The sequence below is a fragment of the Plectropomus leopardus genome, chromosome 16 (assembly GCF_008729295.1).
Source record: "Plectropomus leopardus isolate mb chromosome 16, YSFRI_Pleo_2.0, whole genome shotgun sequence".
Lineage (NCBI taxonomy): Eukaryota > Metazoa > Chordata > Actinopteri > Perciformes > Serranidae > Plectropomus > Plectropomus leopardus.
In genome coordinates this window covers 17,863,065-17,888,234 of record NC_056478.1, presented here as the reverse complement: position 1 = coordinate 17,888,234, position 25,170 = coordinate 17,863,065, and the positions used below count along the sequence as shown (strand labels likewise).

At 38.6% G+C, this 25,170-nt stretch overlaps 2 protein-coding genes across 2 annotated transcripts; both read left to right on the top strand.

Moving 5' to 3' along the window:
- The first annotated feature begins 1,911 nt into the window (after positions 1-1,911).
- riox1 (ribosomal oxygenase 1) lies at positions 1,912-8,988 on the top strand. The gene is made up of 15 exons (XM_042503401.1): positions 1,912-2,031; positions 2,215-2,358; positions 3,102-3,241; positions 3,435-3,534; positions 4,963-5,076; positions 5,423-5,529; positions 5,617-5,724; positions 5,982-6,016; positions 6,454-6,632; positions 7,429-7,533; positions 7,659-7,800; positions 7,937-8,057; positions 8,217-8,316; positions 8,394-8,480; positions 8,752-8,988. The coding sequence occupies exons 1-15, from the start codon at positions 1,945-1,947 to the stop codon at positions 8,809-8,811; spliced, it is 1,629 nt and encodes a 542-aa protein (XP_042359335.1). The 5' UTR covers positions 1,912-1,944; the 3' UTR covers positions 8,812-8,988.
- A 2,243-nt stretch (positions 8,989-11,231) lies between these two features.
- On the top strand, positions 11,232-24,478 carry cpsf2 (cleavage and polyadenylation specific factor 2). The gene is made up of 15 exons (XM_042504040.1): positions 11,232-11,381; positions 11,824-11,990; positions 12,310-12,469; positions 12,574-12,679; positions 12,763-12,892; positions 12,977-13,092; positions 13,421-13,608; positions 14,880-15,170; positions 15,352-15,452; positions 15,765-15,968; positions 16,642-16,794; positions 17,109-17,331; positions 19,006-19,323; positions 21,508-21,642; positions 24,006-24,478. The coding sequence occupies exons 2-15, from the start codon at positions 11,842-11,844 to the stop codon at positions 24,096-24,098; spliced, it is 2,367 nt and encodes a 788-aa protein (XP_042359974.1). The 5' UTR covers positions 11,232-11,381; positions 11,824-11,841; the 3' UTR covers positions 24,099-24,478.
- The last annotated feature ends 692 nt before the right edge of the window (positions 24,479-25,170 follow it).

The window sequence follows — 25,170 nt, the reverse complement described above, 5'->3', positions numbered from 1 at the left end:
AAAATCACACGTGGTTTTGGTCATGTTTTCTTCGCTCCACCTCCGAAAATGAGCTGACAATATGGCCAAGAACAAGTTCAAATAGACTACTATTTTGCGACAAATTGCTGTTTGGAGCTTTAGCTCAGTTGACTACGCATTCGGTTTGTGTGCAAGTTGTTGCCAGTGTGACTGTTGTTGGAAATGTTTCATTTTATTTACGCCGTAAAATATCATTTTATTGTGTGTAGATTCATACAGTGTAGCCACCGATTGTGACATCGCAGACAGATCAAGTCACGTAAAGTTGAGTGATGTATCGTTTTGTCCAATAAATGAGGTGAATTGGTTCCGAAACAGGTAAAAAGTAGAATCAGCAGATGATGTAATTCAATTCCGACTAGTAAAAAGTGGAGTTAGGGATATCTGCAAGTCACTGAAAGAGGAGAAATTCGAGTCTTGACGGTTCCTAAATAACACACAGATAGAAGTCCACGAAGTCACCCTTTGATACCCGTGTGTCAAAAGCGTGTCATACCAGTGTTTCAACACAGCAGTCATCGCGTAATATTAAAGAACAGCAATAAATTACACTCACCAATGAGGTTCACTTCTTCAAAAGTAAGGGAGCTCTGCGATCCTTTATAATCCTTTTATAATCCAACAGTCCACTGATGAGTTAATCTTCAATAGTCAGCATTGTCAGGGCGTTCAAACTCTGCTGTTCCGCTGTTTTCCGTGTTAAATGTTAGTATTATTTTCAGAGTTTCACTCGGATTCAGTGCTTGCCATTGGTGTGATGTGGTGATGATGATTTGTAGAAGTGATCCGGTTCCAGACTAGGCGGCCTGAAGGTTGCTGTCATGAATGGACTTCAGTAAAGAAAGTGGTCACTCAATAAAATGGTGACTCCTGGCGAACCTCCCCTCAACTTGACTTAACACGGTGTCGCAGGCCTCTTTCATGACCATAGTCGTGTTGGTTTTCCTCCTCTTATTCCCCTCACTGTCTTTCACAAACACATCTGCTCGTTCCCCAGAAAACGCCCTACATTCCCCGTGAAGGTGTAGCCACATCACCTGGTTCCCAATAACTTCATAGCATTTTCCACATGCGACGAACAGTTGTCGTGTTTCACTGGCCTTTCTGAAAGATATTTTGAGTCTTTAAATCCAGCTGTTGTCCACGCGGTGTCCCCTGTAGTTAAATTGTCCGCACAAATTAAATTATAACATAAATACATATTAGTCTCTCATTAGCTAAAGTAAGCTAGCAAGACCAGCACAGTGCTCGCGCTCGTGTATTTCAAATCAACCAATGGGAGTACATCCGGATCCGGGTCCTTGGTCGCCACGCCCCTCTTGGTCCCGCCGTGCTGCAGCCCCGCTGCCGTGCCCCACCAAGAAACAGGCGAGCACCTTTTTTTTTTTTTTTTTTTTTTTTTTTTTAAATTTGTTTGTTTTTTCTTTAATTTAAAAATCTCAAATTTTTGAGATAATTTTGTTTAATCAGGAAAACGACACAAATATAGGATATGAGTTAAGCTTTTGTAGTTAACTGAATGGAAATGTATTCATTAATGAAAAAATACACTACTACAATATATCCATGTCTTAATTTGCATATCATAATAACTTGTTCAGCTATTATTTTACTCGAATCACGTACGCCCTGCTGTGCTCTTATTTGTGTGTGTGTGTGTGTGTGTGTGTCCTGGTAACAAGAGTAGATATATTTTATTTTATTTTATTTTATTTTATTTTATTTTATTTTATTTTATTTTATTTTATTTTATTTTATTTTATTTTATTTTATTACAACATGTGTTTATTCCTAAATTGGCTTCAACTTACAGTGCAACCCTTTAGGTGGCAGTATTGAGCCCCTCAGAGAGTAATTCTACACAATATATTGGTTGAAGAAGAGACTCGAGCAGTCGCTGGGTGATGACATAAACTCTGGAAAATGGAGAGAAAACACATGTCAGCGTTTGCTTTGTATCAAACTTTGTCTACAGACGCGCCTCCTCCCGACACGAAGTCTTCCTTGCAGGTAAATATATGTTCAAATCATGTGGAGTAATCTGGTGTGTTGGCACGTCTGAGACAGACTCCCAGCTGCAGGAAACCAGCACAGTGTCTGTGATGGCTACTAAACCATGCGATCTGCTTTGTAATTTATCCACGTTTACCATGTATCTTCAGTGTGTTTCACCGTGTGCTTAACTTGTTCAAGGTGTCAGATAAGAAGAAAAGAAAAAAGGAGAATGGGGCCAATAAGGTGAACACAGTTAAACCTCAATTAAAGCCTGAGAGGAAGAAAAATCGAAAGAAGCTGAAGTCTGCACTGAGAGAGGAGAGTCTGAAGGAGTTTACAGAAGTAAGTGTGTGTGTGTGTGTGTGTGTGTGTGTGTGTGTGTGTGTGTGTGTGTGTGCTGCAAATATGAACGAACGAATGATGATGAATTACACATTACAAAACATTACATATTATAAACAAACAAACAAACAAAACAGAAGTACACTGTCTACAACGAGAGGAGTTGGTAAAAGTAAAAAACTTATACAGTATATCCCGAGTCCTTTCTCACTTTTTTTTTTTTTAACTCATATATTATTTCAACAAATTCCCAAATTTATTGTAGTGTGCAAACAACTATCCCTGGTTTACTTGCCACCCAAATCAAAAAATAAATAACTGCCCAAGGTTGATTTACAATCCAAATATCCCCTGTGTTATAAACTAAATAAAACACCCCAACACAACCTTTCCTCATCTACATACCTGCCAAAAATATCTTTTTTTGTGTAGTTTTTAAAATGTATTGATGTTCATGCTTTGTTTCAACCTGTCACCCAACCAGCACACGTCCACCCCATACACTGAAACACACACTCTTTTAGTTGTACGAATACATTCTCTTTTACATTTTAAAAAATATACAAAGATAGATGCTATGCGGAGCTACTTTCACATCCATGATCTGTTAATCTGAATGTTAACATTGTTACTGTTGTTTCACCCCTAAAATATGAATAACATTAGAATTATTACACGTTTTAACCCTGTAACAACCTTATTTTGGAGTTATGGTTCTCAGGGTTTTTCTGCTTGTAACGCAGGGAGAGGAGTGTGTAAATGGAGATGGTGAGGCTTTGGATACTTTGTTGTCCGCCCTGGCAAAAGTCAACAACAGCAGGGAGAGAGCAAGCAAGCTGTTCCAGTGGCTCATCAACCCCATTCCTGCCAAGACCTTCTTCAGGTACAAAGAGGAGAATAAAAAGTTCATTTTCAGAAGCTGCAGTTAGAGCAAACACTGAGATCAAACAGTGGATCACTATGGATTTTTAATCCAAAATTACAACAAAACAAACATCGCAAAATAATACACCCTGTACAGGGTTTTATCTTTTTCTTGGGACATTCACCAGCTAATATTTTTCCTCTTTCTGAAGGGAGACGTGGGAAAAGAAGCCCATTCTTGTTCAGCGTAAGAATCCAGATTACTACAAGGGACTATTTTCTACAGCAGAGTTTGATCGCATTTTAAGACAGGTAAGGATCTGAGACATTACCTCATCTGTCTTCACTTTATCTATAATTTGCCCACCTGTGTTGGAAATGTTAGGGTTTTTTTTTTTATACCTTTATACACAGCTGTTGTCATTCTTCTTGTTTTTTGTTCCTCTTCTTCTTTTTCATTATTTTGTTATGCTTCTTGTTATTGTTATTATTAGGGCTGCAACTAAATTTATTTCCTATATCTTTTTTATAAATCGTGATGCCGAGTGACATGATTAACTCAGCAGAGTAGTGTGCACATCCAACCTGTTTTTGAGCCCAGGTGCCGGATAAAACAACAGATCAACGTAACAAAGAGAATAAATATCTGCACACTGGAGTAGAGTAGAGTTTTTTGCCAGATGAAGACCCTGTTGGGTTAAAATGTTGTATAAGTCGTAGTCAATTTAAATATTAGGTAACTCTACTCCAGCGTGCAGATGTTTATTCTCTTTGTTACGTTAACTTGCATGATAAACATATCATGATACACTGATAATGCATTTAGGAATTTTTGGAGTTAGTCGGAAGTATGATTTAGAAAACTGCCATTTAAAATGTTACATCATTCTTTTTTATTTGTGCCTTTTGTTTTCATTTCAATGTTCATTTTATTTTTCTAAATTCAACAAGGAATTTCTCATATTTGAGCTGCACACTTCAAGCAGCAGAAAGGCAGAACTGAGTACACTTTAATGTCGGTTTATTTATCACAAGTAATATAGTTATTGCAATGTTTAACAATATTATAGCCCTCATTGCTTTCATTATCGGTTGAGTTTTTCATTATTTTCTTGATAATTCATGTTGTCAGTAAAAAGCCAAAGTGAAGAAAAGGTGACATCTTCAAATATTAAAAGAGCGTTATTTATATAGCACTTCTCCCGTCTTAGAGTCCACTTGAAGCACTTTACACCACAGTCATCAGGAGGAATTTGAGGTTCAATGTCGACTTTTAGTCTCCAGGCATCACACCACCCACATTTCTTCCAATTGGCAGATGTCTAATCAACCTCCTGAGCTACAGATGCCCCACAGTTTTTTTTTTTATCCTGACAGCAGTCTAAAAATCCTAAGTTATTCAGTTTATTAATATGTATGACAAAGAAAAGCATCAAGAGTAATCACACAGCCTAATAATTATAACGGCAGTTATAATTTAACTTTTAACTTAATTTTGGCCTCTGTTTTTTTCAAAATTATGCAATTTATGTTGTTTTTATTTGTACTTTTTCTGTTTATTTGATGCCTTATTTTATTTCCAGTGACTATGTGCCCGCATGTGTTCTGTTGCCTGTTCGTCAATGAGTGACTCTAAGACTGTATCCTGGGTTGCATTACTCTCATTGATAATCAATTTAAAAGAAATATGAATGAAGATCTGTCAGACTGAACTACACGTCTTTTATTGTTTGATGTAAGGAGGATGTTCAGTATGGAGTCAACCTGGATGTCACAAGCTACGCTAACGGCAAGCGGGAGACGCACAATCCTCCAGGGAGAGCTCTGCCGTACACTGTGTGGGACTTCTATGGGGTAAGGCCACACCGATGCAGGCAGCAGATTCTTATACAGTATGTGATTATTATTTCCAGTGCAACATTTGCCTTTTTTTTACATTCCTTGTAATTAGACCCTTTGCAGCATGTTAGCTGCACTGGTTTTCTCTGTGGAGATCATTAAAGTTTCTTCTTAACTCTGAAATCTTCAGGAGCTCCTCCATTAAAAGGCAGTCAGATGTAGGTTTATGAATTAAGCAGTGTGTTCTTTTAATATATTCTGTGCTGCATTTTGAGTTAAGTGCATTAAAAGTATCAGTGTACCATCTGCACAGCGCACTCAGGGCACATAAATAAACATCATCATATCTCCTTTTTCCCAGAGTGGCTGCTCCCTCCGCATGCTGAATCCCCAGGCGTTCTCCTCCACAGTGTGGAACGTGCTGTCCATTCTCCAGGAGCAGTTTGGCAGCATGGCAGGAGCCAACGTGTGAGTGTTTTTTTTTTTTAGACATTATATGTCCTGGAAACCTTTTAAGATGCTATCAGTTACTAGTACGTATTTCTTTTTAACCAGATACCTGACACCACCTGGAACACAAGGCTTTGCTCCACATTATGATGACATTGAGGCATTTGTGGTTCAGCTAGAGGGGAAGAAACACTGGAGAGTGTACAACCCAAGGTAGGACACAATAAGGAACATTTTTTAAAGAGCAGCTTCAAATTCAAACTGCTTTGTTAGGTTTGAGGATTTTTTGGGCTGGAAAAGCTGACAATAGAGATGGACCGATGTGCTTTTCATGATTTTTTTTTAATCATATGTGGCTCTTGATACACTAAACAACGTTTCTTTAAAAGTACCATTTAAAACCACAAAACAAGCAAAAGATTCATGCCGAGAATCACCGTGAAGTTGTTTTTCTGTTTTTTTTTCCGTAGGACAGAAGATGAGGTCTTGCCTGTGCTTTCAAGCGGTGAGTGAAAAATCATTTATTCATACAGGGTTTCCACACCTTCTCAAACAATTAAAAATAGCTCATTTACTAATGTTAAAAGATCGCTAAAGAACTTAAATTTTACCTGTATTTATTTATGCCTATTTGCACAATCTTTGAAAGCGTGGATTTTCTTTTTCCATCAAATTCACAAACTTATAATGATTTTAAGGAACCCTTTAGTCTCATAGTGAAAGCCATATCTCTCAGTTTGGTAGGAAAAGGATTTATGGATAACTATTGACGGTACTTTATTGGCTTTATAAACCTCTACAAAAGGAAAGTTGGCTCATTGCGTAAAGGTGAAAGAATTTCTAATATTCTGTTCTAATGTTCTGCAGTGATTACTTCGGAGCCGTTAAACTGTATTAGCGGAGTCATCTGTCAGATGTGACTGCTTTGCATTTTCTCTCCAGAAAATTTCAAACAGACAGACATCGGGAAGCCGATCCTGGAGGTGGTGCTCGAAGCCGGGGATCTCCTTTACTTCCCCCGAGGATTCATCCACCAGGGCGACTGCCTCCCAGATGCTCACTCCCTTCACATCACCGTCTCCTCTTACCAGAAGAACAGCTGGGGGGATCTGCTGCAGAAGGTGATTCTTTCTGATCGAGGTTTAACATCAGAAACTTAAAAGGTTATCAAGAGCAGCATCAGTGCAAGATGACATTGGCACTTTTATTGATAAAGCATTACAGCATTACAGGTGTAATGTAAGCAGTGTAAAAAAAAAAAATGCAATTCGCTTATGATACTTCCTGTATGTGATTTAGCCAACAGTCACTTTATGAAAGCTTTTACATTTACTGATGTACTCGCATTAATGGCATCCGGAAAGAAAAAAACATGAGCAAACTTGTTTTAACACATACAAAGATAGTTTTAATAATACATGGTGTGTTATATTCCAATAGTGACCCAAAATAAAAGTGCTGCAAAAGATAAACAGTACTACAATACAGTAAACCACTATTAATACCTCTGCGCTGGCGACAGCCGTGACCGCAGGCATTACGTCCTGAGGCTGACAGTCAGCCTGCCATATTGTTCTGCCATTACTCAGGAACAGAAGCAGAGACATTTGGTCAGATACTGAGCTAGTGACACTAAACTTGGATGTCCACCTTAAAAATGTTGGTGATAGTGCTATTGTGTTGAAGATGTGTGTAAAGCATCCATCCTAAAGCATCTGTCTTTGTTAGGATTTGCAGCTTTTTTGTAGCAGCATTCATTTGTAAAGCATTGTCAGTTGTCATGGCTTTAAGTGAGTCTGGACAGACATGGATGCAAACTGCAACCTGACTGGTTGGCAGAGGTGTACAGCCGCGAGGCGGTAAAATTCTAGTTGTTATATTTTGATGTATAATGTTGATATTGCACTTTTATTTCAGGTGGTTCCAGCTGCATTGGAAATAGCAATGGAGGAGGATGTGGAGTTCAGACAGGGCTTACCTTTAGATTACCTGGCATACATGGGAGTACAGAACTCTGACAAGGTGATTCACAGCTCTCAATTTATCACAAATTATTTTTATTTTGTATTTACTGGTCACTTCCTGTCACCAGCCTTGGCTTTTCACCAATTACCCACAAATGACTGAAGTCCTCCTTGTGTGTGTAGGATGACCAACGCAGAACAAAATTCTTCTCACAAGTTGAGAGTCTGATGAAGAAGCTTACAAACTACGCCCCGATCGATGCTGCTGTGGATCAGAAAGCCAGAGACTTCCTCCATGACTGTCTTCCTCCGGTGCTCACACCAGGTGAATTACATTTTAATTTACTTATTTCAGAAGGAAATCGCACTATTGCATTAATGTGTTGATGGCTTTTAATTGAGCAGGACAACCTGAGATGCATAATGCTTCTGGTCTGAACTGTTCATGTCATCTGCTGCAGAGGAATTGGCCAGCAGTGTGCAAGGAGCTTCTGCAAGGTGGCAGAGTGGGCAAGTTACAGATGTAGGTTCAGAAATCTCGACTCAGACCCGAGTCAGAATTCTCCGTGCTGGATGTGCCAGGTAACTTTTGTACTGCATTTCACAGCAGGCAGGTTCGGAACTGACTATTTAAAATGTGGAGTATAGTTTCTTTGACTGTGTTTTCAAGAAGACTGTCAATGATACAGCAAATCAGAAACGTTAAGTAATTTAGCGTAAAAGCTTTGTTTTTCTTTCTAGGTTATGCAGTGATGGAGAAGCTGTTCATCTTTACTACACAACAGACAACTCCAGAGTTTACCACAAAGAGGAGCTCAAGAGTTTTGAAATAAAAGCAGAGGTAGATATGTGATCTATGTGAATTTCATTTTGTGTTTTGAGTGTCCCAAAGCCGACTAATAGTTATTTTTCTTTCAGCACACAGACGCCATGGAGTTTCTGATCCATTCATATCCCAAATTTGTGACAGTAGGAAGTTTCCCGTGTGATTCTGCAGAGGATAGGGTATGTTGTTCTGCAATCTGTGCTGAGCTGTGATACTACTCTACATATAGGCATTTTTTATGTTCTGTGTACGGACATATTTTTGGAGGAGGGGAGGCAATCTTACATTTGACAATTTATGCAAGTCTTTGGGTAACAATAATGTCATTCACAAACCTTCCTCTACTGTTAACTTTACATGAATATTTATTCTAAATAATTCATTTTAGTGCCTGTGTTATTGTAAAATTAGCAGTTTGAGTCATTCCTCACATGGTTTTTTTTCCCACAGATTGCTTTGGCCGAGCTGCTTTTTGAGAGGGGGATTATCCACACTGCAGAACCTCTGTAGTGGCCACAGATTCACCAGTTATGCTGACTGCATGAGTGGATTCAAATTGCCTCTGTAAAAAAAAAAAACACTTCTTGCCCTGAATTGACCTCATCATCTCTACTTAAATGATCATGCTGAACAACCCATTCTGCTCTCTGTTTAGCACCAAATAAACCATTTTTTTTAAAAATGAAATGATGTGGTGTTATGCAACCAAAATCTCCAACAAGTGTAAAATGGTTTGGATTAGAAAGAACATTTTTATTATTGGTTAATATAACACAAAATATTAAAGATAATTGGGCGATCCAACTCAAAAACAGATACAGGAGTTTTCTTAGATATTCTGATGAGGTTCATTCACACTGCAGATGACAACAGGACACATGACAGGTGGAGGTCGTCTACTTCCAGGTCACCTCCTCACCAGGCTTCAGCTCCCTAAAAGAGAACACAAGTCAGAAAGCTCTATAAGTGAACACACTCACAGTAACATTGCCCTTAGGAACTTTTTGTCAGGCAGATTTTTTTTTTTTAATACTTGCAATCACAATCACACCTAAAAATCACAAATTGTACTCATATTTAACGATGAAAAAGCACTTGCAAATTAACATGGTAAAACACAAAACTAGAGGCTTCAAGGTGCCGTCTTATAAATGTTTGGTTGAGTTACCCCAAGTGGAGTAATTATATTGGATGGCTATTAGCCGAGTGTTGCACCTGCATACTGCTGACTTGTAGGCATACTAGTAATTACTTCAAACTCTATATCATCACTACACAACTTAGGAATAAATATCACCTGATCCTTAATTCACTGACAACCTAGAGGACCCATTTTACTTGTAGACATACGCAGCAAATTGTTTTATATTCTTACCTTCCGAACAAAAGACTTTTGTTCCTGAAAGCTGTCAACTTTTGGTCCTGTTGTTTGTCGAGGTACCATCCAATCACAAAGCCCATGGGCACAAGGATGTTCACCCAGTGCTCACGGGCAAGTGCTACAAAGTTAACCATGGTTCCTAGACAAAAAAGCAGAAGATGTAACATAAATTCTGTGACACTATTTTATACTTGGATCTAGAATAGTTATGTCACCTAATGATGTCACCTATCAGTTTCCCAAATACTAAAAACTGGCAGAATCATGTCTATCAATCACTATTTTCTGAAGTGCAGATCTTGTGGTAATCACAGTCAATTGTTGCAAATGATACAAGATTGGCATAGTAATAAATACTGCACAGATTGAAGTACCCACACAACACAATTTGAAAACCCTAAACCCTATTCAGATTGCTCTGCCAGCCACTAAATGGGAATCTATTCCTTTTAAAAAATACTTTGTCCAGGGACACTAAAACATTAGTGGGGAGCAACTATAATTCTTAGTAAAGGATGATGATATACTGGATCTGTCTGAAAGGATTAAAAAGGTAGCTCCCAAATAAAATGACAATTTTTCCCCCAATCACATCTGCATATTTACACAGAAACAAGACTACCAATTATTTTAAGCCAGTCCAGGTTTATTAACAGGACCTCTACAACAACAACAGTGACAGTAAAAGGATAGCACTAATAAATCTCATCGGGCATATTTATGACAGGGAATTGATGGGCTTGCAGAACTAAAAATGACATTTTTTTGCCTTTGAGTGACCTCATTTGTGCGGATATCATTTAAATTTTGAGCTGAGCACGGGGAAATGAGTTGCTTAGCCATTTTATTGTTGCTAACGTTTGTTAGACAGAGCTCCGAGCTAATTAGGTAATCTTTTTTTCTCATTACTTAGCATAACACATCTATTTTCACTATCTTATAGAAAGTATAACAAGGATTACTTCAAACCGTAGCATAACATACTATTTATGTGGTAGCTGTTATCACGATTAACACTATAGCTTCACAAAATGGAGCTAAAATGCTGAGAAATAGCTACCGTACATACTTTAACCAACAGTAACACACATTCACTAGCCAGCAAATAATCAGCTAGCTAGCTAGCATTAGCAATAGTCTTGGTGTCGGGTTTCCGTTGAAAATGTTTTTTGGTAGCACAAATTACTTTATGTTTAGCAGAGGTAACACATTCCCGTACAATGAACCAAACAATTGAGAGACAAGGTGTTAAAATAAGTAAGATATTACCTTCTGTTTACACCAAGCACTGGCCTTCTGCTCCTCACTCACCAGGCAGAGGACATTGGACTCTACCAACTGTGCGGACACGACAGTGTTACTTGAGCAATAAAAAAAACTATTATTTCCGTAATAGCCCTTTTTGTGGGTTAAAATATCAAATAAAACAAATTGATTTGAAATATTGACGTACGCGTATTAAAATATAGCATGTTGAATTGAGCATTCAGTGTTTTGTCATAAAGTAATGTTGTATTAACACCACTATACTTGGTACGCTCCTTTGCCCTTTCACACATGATGCAGCGGCAAATATGTCTGCTAGCAAAGTGTGTGCTAAAAACGCTAGTCAAAATGTCTTAAATTTGGAATTGTAGCAAATTAACTTTTTGTGTTTCTAATCCAACGGGAGGGCATTTATATTATTTCATATTTACTGGTACGTAACAACTTCCTTCGTCGATACAAGTCACTTGCATCCACGAGTTAAATGTAGCTAGCATGCTAACTAGACGGACTTTGCCGGGTACTTTGTTAGCGTTGTTGCTAGAGCGAACAAGATGTGGTTTGCAACCAAACGTTACTTTTGTTTTACCTACTTATCGACGTGCCAGACACATATTTCACATGCCAAACCAATGAGAGATTATTCTATTATCTCGTACAAATTCATTTTAATGTCGAAGCACGTTTTTGTTTGTTTATTTTAACCCAAACTATTTAAAGATTCTTCTATTGTCTCGTTCAATTTCAGTTTAATGTTGAACTACGTTTTTGTTTGTTTGTTTTTAATCACATTGATTGAATTCAAGTTTTGTGCTCAGTTAGGTCCACATCATTCGTTGTAATTAATCATTACTGAATAATCAATTGTATTTCAGAGTGACAACTGAAGAAAAATGACGTCCATTATCAAGCTGACAGCCGTGTCAGGGGTCCAGGAGGAGTCGGCCCTGTGTTACCTGCTTCAGGTGGATGAATTCCGCTTCCTTCTGGACTGTGGCTGGGATGAGAACTTCTCCATGGACATCATTGATGCAATGAAACGGTAATTATGACTATAAATAACATCTTGTGATTACACCAGATTCCCCACCACCAAATTTCAGCTGCAAGCAGCATATACATCACCACAGCCACATGACCTATACAACACTAAAAAGACAGAGAACTGATGAATGTCTTTCAGATTTACATAAAATAATTTTATGAACATTACAGTCCATGCAGGCAATTATTTGTTAACTAGGAAAACTACTACTGCTTTCGCCCAATAGTTTGACATTATCATTTGCTGTCAGTCAGTGGGTTTCCATTAACCCTCAAATTGCGCAAATTGAAATATTTATCCCCATTTTTCCCTCCAGGTATGTTCACCAGGTGGATGCTGTGCTCCTCTCCCACCCTGACCCTATACACCTGGGAGCCCTGCCGTACGCTGTAGGGAAACTGGGTCTGAACTGTACTATCTATGCTACGATCCCTGTCTACAAGATGGGTCAGATGTTCATGTATGATCTGTACCAGGTAAAAAGGCATGTTGGAGATGTCATGCATGTGACGTTACTTATTAGTAGAGCGTAATTGCATGATAACCATTGATTTCTTATTATTTCCTTCCTTCCATTTAGTCTCGAAACAACAGTGAAGATTTCACTCTGTTCACCCTGGATGATGTGGACAGTGCTTTTGATAAAATCCAGCAGTTGAAATACTCTCAGATTGTCAATCTGAAAGGTGAGTTAATTGCAGTCCCTTACAGTTTACGAGTCACCCTCAAAGTTACCAAAGTGTTTCATATCTTTATTTTCACCTGTCAGGAAAAGGGCACGGTCTGTCCATTACTCCTCTCCCAGCTGGTCACATGATTGGAGGCACGATTTGGAAAATTGTGAAGGACGGAGAGGAGGAGATTGTTTATGCTGTGGACTTCAACCACAAGAGAGAGATGTGAGAGCAGACAAAGCATTCAAATGTATTTATTTAGTTAGGCTGTTAGTTTATACTTTATTTTAAACTGTTTCTTTATTCTAGACACCTCAACGGCTGCACGCTGGAAAGCATTAGTCGTCCCAACTTACTTATCACAGACTCCTTCAATGCTACATATGTACAGCCACGTCGTAAACAGAGAGATGAGCTGCTCCTCAGTAAGTCATATTCACAAGACTCTATTGTAGTAATTGATGTTTTTCATAGTGTATTTATTTAATTGGATTAGTAATCATTTGGATCATATTATAGTCATTTTATAATCTGTCCCAGTGGTCTAACAAATGAAACATTTTGATCAATTCTGATCTATTTCAACATCAAAATGGAAAGTGAAAGGAGCAAATTGTCAATTAAAGTCCTCTCTTTCCTTCCTGGAAGACAGTTTTTATTTTGTTTAGTACTGTGTTGAAAAAGAGTTAAAAATGTTAAGTGTACATACTACAGGGATATTCCATTGAGCTTCTTATATTTTTTTACTCACAGCAAATGTAATGGAGACCCTTCGTGGTGACGGTAATGTCCTTATTGCCGTGGATACAGCTGGACGTGTGTTGGAACTGGCTCAACTCCTGGACCAGATCTGGAGGACAAAGGATGCTGGACTGGGAGTCTACCCGCTAGCTCTGCTCAACAATGTCAGCTATAATGTGGTGGAGTTTTCCAAGTCCCAGGTATCAACTACTGATTTTGCACATTTGGTGCTGTTATTTTTTTTAATTATTATTATTTTTCAGTTTTTAAGGTCAACATCAAACATCATTTTTTTGTGCCACATACATTAAATACTTTTGGTAACATTGATCCCGAATAATTATTATGGATGGACCAGAATATTCATCTGTTGAGATATTTGCTTGTTAGGTAGGTGTTTGGTTTTTAACTTGGGGACTTCGATTTTGTTTTTTTATTTGTTTTGCTTTGCTTTTTGACAGCATTTTGTCTGACGTCTCGAATTTGGAGCCTATTATTATGAGCATTTACGTAGGTCTGTAATTTATAATAAGAAAAATTGTCACAAGCTGTTATGCCACAAAAAATGCAAAAATTTGTACTCATTCAGCCAAAACCTTTGTGATTATAAACATGTGTAAAACACACCAAACCTTTTAGAAAATGTTTTTTATTAACCAACAACAATCCGCACAACAATACTGTAGAATAAGACAATTCTTGGAAATTGCTGGCTGAGTCATTCCTGTCACATTCAGTGACCTCCTGCTGAAAAGTCGAATATTTGCTGGTGATTATTATTTAAGCTTTGAAGCCTGAAAATGGCATTCGGGGCAGCCCTACAAATTATAATGTCACTGTATCAATACAGGGTTCCCAGTCATGACTAAAATTATGCGAAATATGCTCCTAGTATTACTTACTTAAAATCTAGTGCTGTGCCACGTGATCGTTGAATCGTCACATGGTACATAAAGATCAAATCGGCTTAGCCTCAGTTGTGTTGTCACATTAGGAGAGACATGGCAAACTGCTGAAAAGCTGTTGTGTAGCTGTTTAACCAAGGCTTTCAAACTGAGAATCAAATTTATAATCCAAACACGTCATATTTTGTTGAGTTTTAGATGATCTTTGGTTTTCTATGCCCATAGAGGGGTGTGGTCTTGTTGTTTTGCAAAATCGCACTATGTGCTGGTCTGGTCTATGGCAGTGGGCATGTATGAAAGGTCAAACGAGCAAGTGAAGTTTGCAAGCCCTAGCAGTGTGCTTTTCTGCAAATGCCTCAGACGAGTATGTGTAATATATAGATGTGTAATAATCTATAGATGTATCGCTACATAGACCCACTTGTTTTAATACTTAAATAAAGGCATGGAAATTGGCTTAAATATTATGGAAAAATATGGAAATTCATTGGTAAAAATGTGTGCCAGCCCTGTATATAAAATTGCGTTTCACCAGTCATGATTGTTAATCAGCTGTCTTCCTGTAGGTGGAGTGGATGAGTGACAAGCTCATGAGGTGTTTTGAAGACAAGAGAAACAACCCCTTTCAGTTCCGTCACTTGACCTTGTGTCACAGTCTGGCAGACCTGGCTCGTGTGCAGAGCCCTAAGGTGGTGCTTTGCAGCCAGCCAGACCTGGAGTCTGGCTTTTCTAGAGAACTCTTTATCCAATGGTGCCAAGACGCCAAAAACTCCGTCATCCTGACCTACCGCACCACACCTGGCACCCTGGCTCGCTACCTCATCGACAACCCTGGGGAGACGATGCTGGATCTGGAGGTGAGACCAGCAGTCACAAAGCTGATTTACCATGACAGAGGGTTTCAGTTTATCTCTTCCTGCAGCATTTGCCCCACGGGAAGCTCCTGTCTCTCACATTCAGACCCAGCTGAGGAAGCAACAAAATGTGTCATTCCATCATTTGCACCATATCCATCTTTCATTTTTCTCATGATGACAGGTGAGGAAAAGAGTGAAGCTCGAAGGCAAGGAGCTGGAGGAATATCTTGAAAAGGAGAAAGTAAAGAAAGAAGCTGCTAAAAAGCTTGAACAAGCAAAAGAGTAAGTAGAAATTGACATGGTTCGACTGGGTGCTCGAGGGTTGGATGCCTCTTGCATGCCTGTTGGTGAAACAAAACATTTGGTTCATAAAAATGTACAGTCTGTTAACAGCTAAAACAGGAAATTATGTAAAAAGCCAGCAGGAATGCAAATTGTGCCCTAGATTGCATATTTAAAAAAGACTATTTAAATGGAAATCTGTAAATAGTAGATGAGTCATGATACCCAGAGACAGCATTTATTCTCTGCAACTGAACTAAAAACAGTTGTCAACTTGAATAAACAGTTAATGTTTATTTCATGCAATTGCAGGGTGGATGTAGACTCGAGTGACGAGAGCGATATGGACGATGATCTGGATCAGCCAGCTGCAGTGAAAACTAAACACCACGACCTGATGATGAAGAGCGAGGGGAGCCGCAAAGGCAGCTTCTTCAAACAAGCCAAAAAGTCATATCCGATGTTCCCTACACATGAAGAGAGAATCAAATGGGACGAGTACGGGGAGATCATCAGGTACACTGATGCATGTAAAGATTGGATCACAGAAAAATAGATGTCATCATCAATGATGTCTACCATGCACTAGAAGTCTTTAAAAAGACAAAAATCCGACACCCTCTTAGATCTAAAGACATTGTGAGGTTTTACTCACAGGCTGTAAGATTTTGCAAAGGCTGGGGATCTTACAAGGATTTTGTTGCCTAAATTTGCTACCAGACTCCTTTGGTTAGCTGCACTATTTGAGTGGGAGGAGTAGGCAAAACATTTAAAAAATGAAGATTTCTCACTAAAATAAGTGCTGGTTGGTGGATCACATACATGCCATATTAAATACACTTCCTGTTCACGCCATAGCTCCACCAGTTTTCTGTCTACCCAGTTTGCTGCTTCCTGTTTGGTGCTGGAAAGAGTGCACCTTTTGGTTGTTGACAAATTGCTTACGTCACCGAACCTTACTATTCCCATTAGCCAAGACTAAAAATGTATGATATAATTAAATGATTGATTTTGTCAGAATGTCAAGATGAGAAAAAGACTGACTTTAGACGCTAAAATTGAGTTTTATAACCACTTAACGACAAATGATTAAGATCACAGGAGCTCCGGCAAAAACTCTCAAGATTTTATTCCAACATTTGAAATTTGTCTGCAAAAGTAAAATAGCTTGTTTTTCTTTTTTTCACAGGCTAGAAGAGTTTCTGGTCCCTGAACTACAAGCCACAGAGGAGGAGAAAAACAAATTGGAGTCAGGGTTGACCAATGGGGAGGAGCCCATGGACCAGGATCTCTCCGTTGTTCCCACTAAATGCATCTCCAGTATGGAAAATCTTGAAATTAGGTCAGTGATTCTTTAAATCTGTCTGCCTTTATGACAACAGCTCTGCAGGTTTAAGATCTCATTTTTTGCCTAGCTTTTTAACTGCAATTAGAGCTGATCAGTGGTCAGTGGTATCGTACATTGGTGTGCTGGATGGCCTCCAGGTGTGAATGAGTGCCACTGAGCCTTGTTGCACGCAAAAGTTATGTCTACTCAGCAAACCTCTTCAGTATATATTACAAGACTATCAAGAAATGTCATCAGTGATGGTGTTAAACAGTGTTTGACAATTCAGCTGCATTAAAAAGCTTTATCCTGCCTTCATTCTCCTACAGAGCGAGAGTAACGTACATAGACTACGAAGGTCGCTCTGATGGCGACTCCATTAAGAAGATTATTAATCAGATGAAGCCCAGACAGCTGGTGATCGTTCATGGGCCGCCAGAAGCCAGTCTCGACCTGGCTGAGTCCTGCAAGGCTTTCAGCAAGGACATCAAAGTCTACACACCCAAACTGCAGGAGACTGTAGACGCCACCAGTGAAACACATATCTACCAGGTCAGCCTCAGTGAACACCTGTTTTTATTGGAGCAATTTGGTTTCCTCTTTTGCATACTACAGTATTTCTGTATGCTAGTCTATTATGTTATCCCTTTAAAGCCCCACTGTTTCTAGTGTCTTTATGATATTTTTGATTATCCTTATTATGGATGTTGATTTGCCAAAAGTATTGCGGAGATATTTTTTGACAAATAACATAATTTTGTGCTCAAAGAATTAAAAAAAAAAGAAAAGGTTGTTGCTCAAATGGAAAGATGACGTATAGCTATACTTGATGCTTCAGGTTTTACGTCATCCTCGATGCTCGCACGGGTGAAGGTTCCATCTGTGCATGTGGGTAGCAAAATCAGGAAACACTGACATGAGCAAGCATGTCAGTTTATCCTGTATTTTGACTACATTGGAGACATGACAGATGCACATTGTCCGCGGAGCATATGTGCCTCACACACAGCATACAGTCGTGTGAGTAACAGGCAAAACAAAAAGGCGAGCTTTCATTTGGGGAGTGCTTCCTCAGTTTTTTGGACCCAATACAGCACTGTGAAACTTAAATGTCATTAGCACACAAGATAAGGTAAAAGCAAGTAGATAATAACAAACCTAACAAGAATTGTGCAGGAGAGGTTAAGAAACCCAAAGGGGCTTATAGTAAAAACTCCTCTCTAGAATTTACAATCTATCAAAATACCAACGATAATTATCTCCTTAAAATGACAATATAACAAACAAACAAATACTTATGATAAACATTAATGGAGCAGACACATACACGTGCAATAAACATCAACACAGCTAATATATTAACTACAGCACAGGTGTTTTTTTAATGTTAGACCTAATGGGAATACTGATGGACAGGTTTTAGTAAAATGAGGACTGGTGTTCCACAGTGTGTCCTCTGTATTTCAAAGCATACTGTCCCAGAGTTGTGCGGTAATAGGGGAGATAAATGTCATCTGATTGTCTTGTTGGATACGAGTGAATATCAGAGTTCATTATAAGTTATGAAATACATTCAGTAAGCAATTTACACGCTTGATACAAAGTAGCCAATAAACAGTTTAGCTAACTTATTTATAAATATTGATTTAAAATTAGGGTTTTTCATTAACTTTTGTTGCGGTTATAGAAACTATAAAACAAACTACTTGCTAATATCAGCCCTCAGTTAAATAGTTAAGCTAAGTGGTTGTCATCTAGGAATAACTGAATAACGGTTTACGTTAGTAGTTAATGTTTCCTTCAGGTGAGTGCGATGGAGAAAAATTCTCTACCGCATAACTTATGTGAGAGTGACCGCTTTTGTTATATATTGCTAAAATCCATGCTGTCAATCAAGTAGACATGTACACTAAAACGTCTGTCTGGCTGCCATAGTAATGGATTACATCCGACTATTAACCACAGTCCCATTTTCTGTTTGAGACTGTTAACAGGAAACAGGAAGTAACACTGCTGGAGTGGATCTTTGAAATGTTTTATAGCTTGATGAATCTGAAACATTGCTCTGTGAAATAGTAAAACCTGATAAATTCATCTGTCTCAGCCCCTTGGCAGTTGAGCCAAGATGTTAACTGCTGTAAGGTTATTATTATTTTTTTTTTGTTGGCAAAGAATAAATGCAGCCTTCCCTGACTGCCAGTGTCTTCATCTCATCTCATGGTAAAGGTGCGGTTGAAAGACTCCTTGGTGAGCTCCCTGCAGTTCTGCAAGGCCAAGGACACGGAGCTGGCTTGGATCGATGGTGTGCTGGACATGCGCGTGGTTAAGGTGGACACGGGTGTAATGCTGGAGGAGGGTGTGAAAGACGAGGTTGAGGACGGCGGTGACTTGGCCATGGATGTCGCACCTGATCCTGGCGTTGACCAGAATGCCACGGCGGTGGCAGCACAGCGCGCCATAAAGAACCTGTTTGGGGAGGACGAGAAAGAGGTGTCGGAAGAGAATGATGTCATTCCCACACTGGAGCCACTGCCACCACACGAGGTAAGGCAGGGGACACATGCAAAGTTGCTGAAATGACATATCATTATTTCTGAATATGAGTTTAGGGGTTCTTGGAAATGTGTAAAAATTAAATGTTATATATTTTGCTTGTAAGCTTAAAGATTCTCTTCACACTGCTTGGAATCATAATTTTTTTCCACTGAAACATTTTAATAACCTCATTAAAAGTTACCTCTATTTCTTCTCCCTGATGAAAATCCAGAATCTATGAATATGCAAAGACTTTCATTTCAAAAGTTTAAGTGCTAGTCATGAGATGTCTCCCACTTTACCGAGAAGCACTGAGAGGCACACTGATGTAACCTGTTAGACCTTGCATGGCATAGGTTCCGTTTCAACGTTTGGGGGGACACTTATGAAATGGGAGGGGGTCTAGGGATTGTCCCACATAAATTTTAAGTGTAAAACACTTCATTCCCTTTGTTCAATGTATGGTAGAAATATCTTAATTTATGTAAAAGAAAACCAAAAAAAATCAGTGACAATTGAAAATAGAATGGAATATAATGCAGTAAGGCTTTTAGATATTCTGTAGTGCTTTCAAACATTTATTCTCTTGTAGATCAATTTTTCTCATTTAATGTTATCCCTGCTGAGTCATTACAGGTAGGCATAATTTACTTTCCCTCCTCTTTCTTTTCTGCATATGCACACTGGCAACTGTTCACATACATGATGAATTAATTGATTTTAATTCATAAACCATTGGACGTTAATAGCTTATTTGTGTTTCAGCAAGATTTCTGCTCTTGTTCAAAACTTTCTGCATATTCATAATCATAGTTACATAAGTGTTGTCCATAAATGCCTAATATTTCAAGAAAAAAAATATATCTGGCATGTAGTCTGCTGTGCATTATGTTATTCAGACCATCAGACAGCCATGTAACCAGCCTCAGGTCTCTGGTGGACACAATCATTGACGCAGAGCCACACTGCAGTCCAAACTTTTTACAGGTTAAAATAACTAGAGCCTAAAGCAAGTAAGTGCTAAAAACAAGCACATGACTCTATCTTTGTTGCCCTTTTGCTTGAGGAGCTGCCATGTTTACCCCAGTCCTCCTCCATGATTTGTCCTGCAGCAGCACCTGCTTTACATGGGGCGACTGTTGTATCTATGAGTGGTGTTCTAACTGTCCTTCAAACGAAAGACCTCAGCTACTTTTGTGGTTTTATTAGCGGGGACAAATGCATGTGTTTAAATCTTGAGGGGGACATGTCCTCTGCGTCACCCGTGAAATATATGCCTGCTGGGCCATGATTGGTTGCCAAACTAGTTTTGCTGTCCCACATTGTGGTCGTACACGCAGTAACTCAGATTTAAGATGAGAACACGCCAGCTTTCCCCCATTTAGCAGATTAATGTGAAAACACCCTTGTAATGTCACACTCAGCATATATATCATTCTGTACAGTAAAGGTTAAAAACCTAAATGAGGCAACAATGAGCAAAACGGGTAACCTTATTTTAAGAGTCTTTGCAGTCATACAAATTACTAATGGTCAGCGGTGGACAAAGTATTCAGATCCTTTACTTAACAAAAAGTACCCAATGTAGAAAAATATTTAATAAAAGCAAACAAAATACACCAAAACCTTCAAATTATTAGGAGAAAAAATGAAAAAATAAAAAATAACTCAAACTTTATTTAAAAAAGCACCCCAAACTCTAATTTATTAAAAAAAAAATAGCAAAAAAGAATAGAAAATAAAATAATTGGAAAAATAGAAAGAGAAAAAACAACCCAAAAACCTCAAAATTATAAAAAAAATAGAAAAAAATATCCCCCAAATTTTAAATTATTAGAAAACACCCTCCCCCAGAAAGTATTTTCAAAAATGAAAAAAAAAACACCAACCAATTTTTTTCATTTAAAGTTTTTTAAGTTTATAAAAAAGACACAAAAAAAGTAAAAACAACCCAAAGCACATAATTATTAAAAAAAGAAAGAAAAACAAAAACTTAAATGTTTATCAAAACAGTTAAAAAAACTATTCTATGTTGTCAGGAAAGAGGTTTGGAGACAGGTTGCCTAAAGTGAGTCACAGAGACAGGTTAATCACTCAACACTGGACTCTGATTGAGCAGGGATTGTTACACAAGGGCGTCCTAGCAATTCAGACAGCGCTCAGTCTGATGGGCTCTCTTCTGTCTCCCTCCAGATTCCAGGGCATCAGTCGGTGTTTATCAACGAGCCTCGCCTGTCTGACTTCAAGCAGGTCCTGCTGAGAGAGGGCATCCAGGCCGAGTTTGTGGGAGGAGTGCTGGTATGCAACAACATGGTGGCCGTCCGCAGGGTGAGTTGTCCTTCCCACTGGTTCAGCGAGCGTGTTAGCCATCAGCTCCCTGCAACACTTACCCTCAACAGGGAAAATGGCCAGCAAGGAAGACATACGGCACAGTCTCATTTTTTTGCCAAATAAAGCCAATCAAAATGTTGAGCTTTTAGTTTTATCTGAAATTGATTTATATTTTAGGTCTAGGTGCAAATGAGTTGTGTAGTTGATATATAGCCAGTCTTTTAATAAAATTAAAAGCATGTAGAATTAAAGGACTTGTGCGTAACACTTACATAATTAAGTGTCCAATAATTTTAAAGAGGCTCATCACTAAAAATGCATGCTTTCCTATTTGTTGCCTTCAGAAACCTTTACTGGCACCTGAAACAACCCAACACTGCAACAAATAGGCACAGAATCAATACATTTCCAATGATGAGATTATTTATTGCCTTAGATTCTGTTCTGTAAGCCATCAGAAGCAGCGACGACAGCTGGAAATGGTCCCCATAAGACGTACTAATATTGTTAAGCAGTGGGACACACTGAGCTTCTCTTCTTGTTTGATGATGGATTGAGCATCCTGAGCATCCTGAGCAAGCAGCAGTGATCAGTGCAAGTTATTTTAGGTGGCGTCAGAAATACCGCAGCTTAGTCTGGAGTCTAGAGAAACAGGTCGTGGTAGATATAGATATTGTGTATGAGTGTATTTCTATGTGTGTGTTTGTTAACTGATGTTGGTAGTGAAAATCACATTTTTAGCATTTCAGTCAATGAATACTTCACCCTCAGAATGATCATTTGTATGTTAGTTAAAGGCCTTATGTAAGGTTGAATTCAGAAAGAAAATGTGTTTTTTCTCGTATGCATCTAGTGAACAAAGAATCCAAAAACTGAGAAAATCCTTGATTAACTGAAGGCATAGAGGGGGCTGCTTTCAACAAGAGCAAACCTTTATCAAAACATCTATTTACAAACTCACACACAACTCCATCCGCATGTCTGTACCATTCCTGTGATCTCACGAATGCCTTTAGGGAATAGCTTCAAATTTGGCACAAACGTTGGAGTAGACTCAAGGATGAGCCGATGAGATTTTTTTGGTCGGAGGTCAAGGTCACTGTAGCCTTCCATCTCATATTTGTGAATGCAATATCTGAAGATGGCCCTGAGGGAGTTTCCTCAAATTTGGAAAAAATTGTCTACTTGAACTTAAGAATGAACTGATTAGAATCTGGTGTTCAAAGGTCGAGGTCACGATCACCTCATGTTTTTGGCCACAATTCAACCATCAAGAACCACCTTGAAACTGCTGACTGTATAGATCTTCTGTGTGTGAAGCATCCATGTTTTCACAGACATGGATGTAAACTGTAAGTGCAACTTGACTGGCGCACGGAGGCATACAGCTGGGTGGTGGTATATCTATTTTTTAAATGGCTTTGAAGAGAGAGAGTTTCACTTTAAGCTCAGAAAGAGCTGTCTGTTTTGGGAAGTATGGAGCATGTGACTGAATACATGAGACCTAGATTATACAGAACAAGTTGTGTGAGAGTTTTTTAACAGATGCTTTGATATAGTTTTGCCGTTATTAAACATGGACCCCCATGACTTCAATTCATGGAGAATTATCCCTGTTTTTGGATTCTTCGTTCGGCATGGAGGCATGCAAGGATTTATCAAAAAAATCAGGTAATAATTTTTTATTCTTGGAGATCAAAGTAATTGGCAGAACCTATTGAGTAAATAGTGTCTTATTTCTCTATTTATGTGAACATAATCACAAAAAAAGAACAGGTGTGGTTCTTGATTGTTAATGGTTTATTTACTTACACACTATAAAATAAGGTACCAGTGATTAACACAAAATGGAGCATTAAACAAGAAGAGAAACAAATACAGCCTGTGTAAGTAGGATAAAAAATCCCAGCGGTTTATGAAAACACCACCTCAAAAGAAACGCGCAGGGAAAAAAAAGAATCACAGGAAGAACTTAACAACTAAAGTAAAGGGAAAAGTAGGAGTGAGCCAGGATACCAACAACAAAATGCATAATTGACAAGAACTTAAAATAGCCGCAACCCAGAAAATGAAATCAAAGAGAACTGAGACTTTTAAAAGTGTCTACTTGTGTGGGTGTGCGTGTGCTTGTGCTTGTGCGCTATTTAAATTTGAAAACTTGAAGTGGACCGCTTCATTAGACATTTAAATCCCAAGTCTGTGAACGTCTGTGGGAATGAACTTGAGGCATATTTATTTTAGAGGTCAGCCGTGTGCTGTGCAGGGCGTCTACGCCTTTATGTTTAAACGTGAAACCACGTTGTGCAAAGCGTTAATGAATGGACCCATCTGACCTGTACATCCTTGTACTCTTTGTCCAGACGGAGGCCGGACGCATTGGCTTGGAAGGCTGCCTGTGTGACGACTACTATAAGATCCGGGAGCTGCTGTATCAGCAGTACGCTGTGGTATAGCAGCAGCAGGAGGAGGAGGAGGAGGAGGAGGACACTCTGCAGAGAGCATACCATGGCATTACAGAGACAATTCTTTACGAGGACTTTACCCAGCAAAGAGGACAGTACCAAACTCAGACGACCTCTGCCTCATGGGTGGCTCCAGCTGTGTCACTGCAAACCTTTTTGTACATTTTCCCTTTTCTAGTTTTTTCCCCCAGGTATCATTTTTTTATTGTTAGTTTACATCCACAAAGTGAGAGGCAGATGCTTTCCCCGGACTGACCTCACTGTGTGTGAACAGACCCAACAGCTCCTCTCTGTACAGTAACATCCTGGTGCACTGGACGGACTAAAGGATGTGTTTTCCCTCAATCTCATTAAAAACAGTCTTTTTCAAATATGCGTCACTGCTAAAGGTTTGTCTCAGGTGCCCACAGTTTGGGCTGACTTTGAACTTCAAAACGTTTTTGAGTAAAATGTGACCAAAGCATCAAGTATCAAAAGTTGGCACCAAATTCTGACTCTAAAAAACACTTCTTCATTTTGTCATTTGCTACTCTGTCTACAACAGTTGGGCTTTGATTATATTTGTTACCAATTAATCTGTAAATTATTTTTTCAATCAATTGTTTGGTTTACAAAACATTAGAAAACCATGAGAAAAGCCTGTTTCAATATCCTAGTGCAGTTTTCAGATGTCTTTTGTCCAACCAACATTTCCAAACCCCAAAATGTTAAATATATTATAATGTAAGACCAAGGAAATCCTCACTTGAGAATTTGGAAATATCACAGTTTTGGTGTTTTTGCTTAAAATTACTTATGACTATCAAAATAGCTGCAGATTAATTTTTCGTCAGTCAAATAGTCACTGAAGTGTTGCAGCTCTGTTTTGCGTCATCGCTGACAAGTTTATTGTCACACAACCGTAGTTTTTCTATCCATTAGTAAAGTACTATAAACGCAGATATAGATGATAGAGGATCCATATTTTTGCACTCTATAGTAATGCTTTGGTCTCGGTTACATATTCTTTGACCATATTTTTTCAGGTTAATCTAAATATTTGGTCACTTTCTACAGTATTTTA

Excerpts from the sequence above, each read along its gene's own strand:
- cpsf2 (XM_042504040.1), top strand. The coding sequence starts at position 11,842 with ATGACGTCCATTATCAAGCTGACAGCCGTGTCAGGGGTCCAGGAGGAG. Across the intron at positions 15,171-15,351 it reads AGACGATGCTGGATCTGGAG|GTGAGGAAAAGAGTGAAGCT; the intron begins GTGAGACCAGCA and ends TCATGATGACAG. Across the intron at positions 15,453-15,764 it reads AAGCTTGAACAAGCAAAAGA|GGTGGATGTAGACTCGAGTG; the intron begins GTAAGTAGAAAT and ends ATGCAATTGCAG.
- riox1 (XM_042503401.1), top strand. The coding sequence starts at position 1,945 with ATGGAGAGAAAACACATGTCAGCGTTTGCTTTGTATCAAACTTTGTCT. Across the intron at positions 3,242-3,434 it reads CCTGCCAAGACCTTCTTCAG|GGAGACGTGGGAAAAGAAGC; the intron begins GTACAAAGAGGA and ends CTCTTTCTGAAG. Across the intron at positions 6,017-6,453 it reads CTTGCCTGTGCTTTCAAGCG|AAAATTTCAAACAGACAGAC; the intron begins GTGAGTGAAAAA and ends TTTTCTCTCCAG.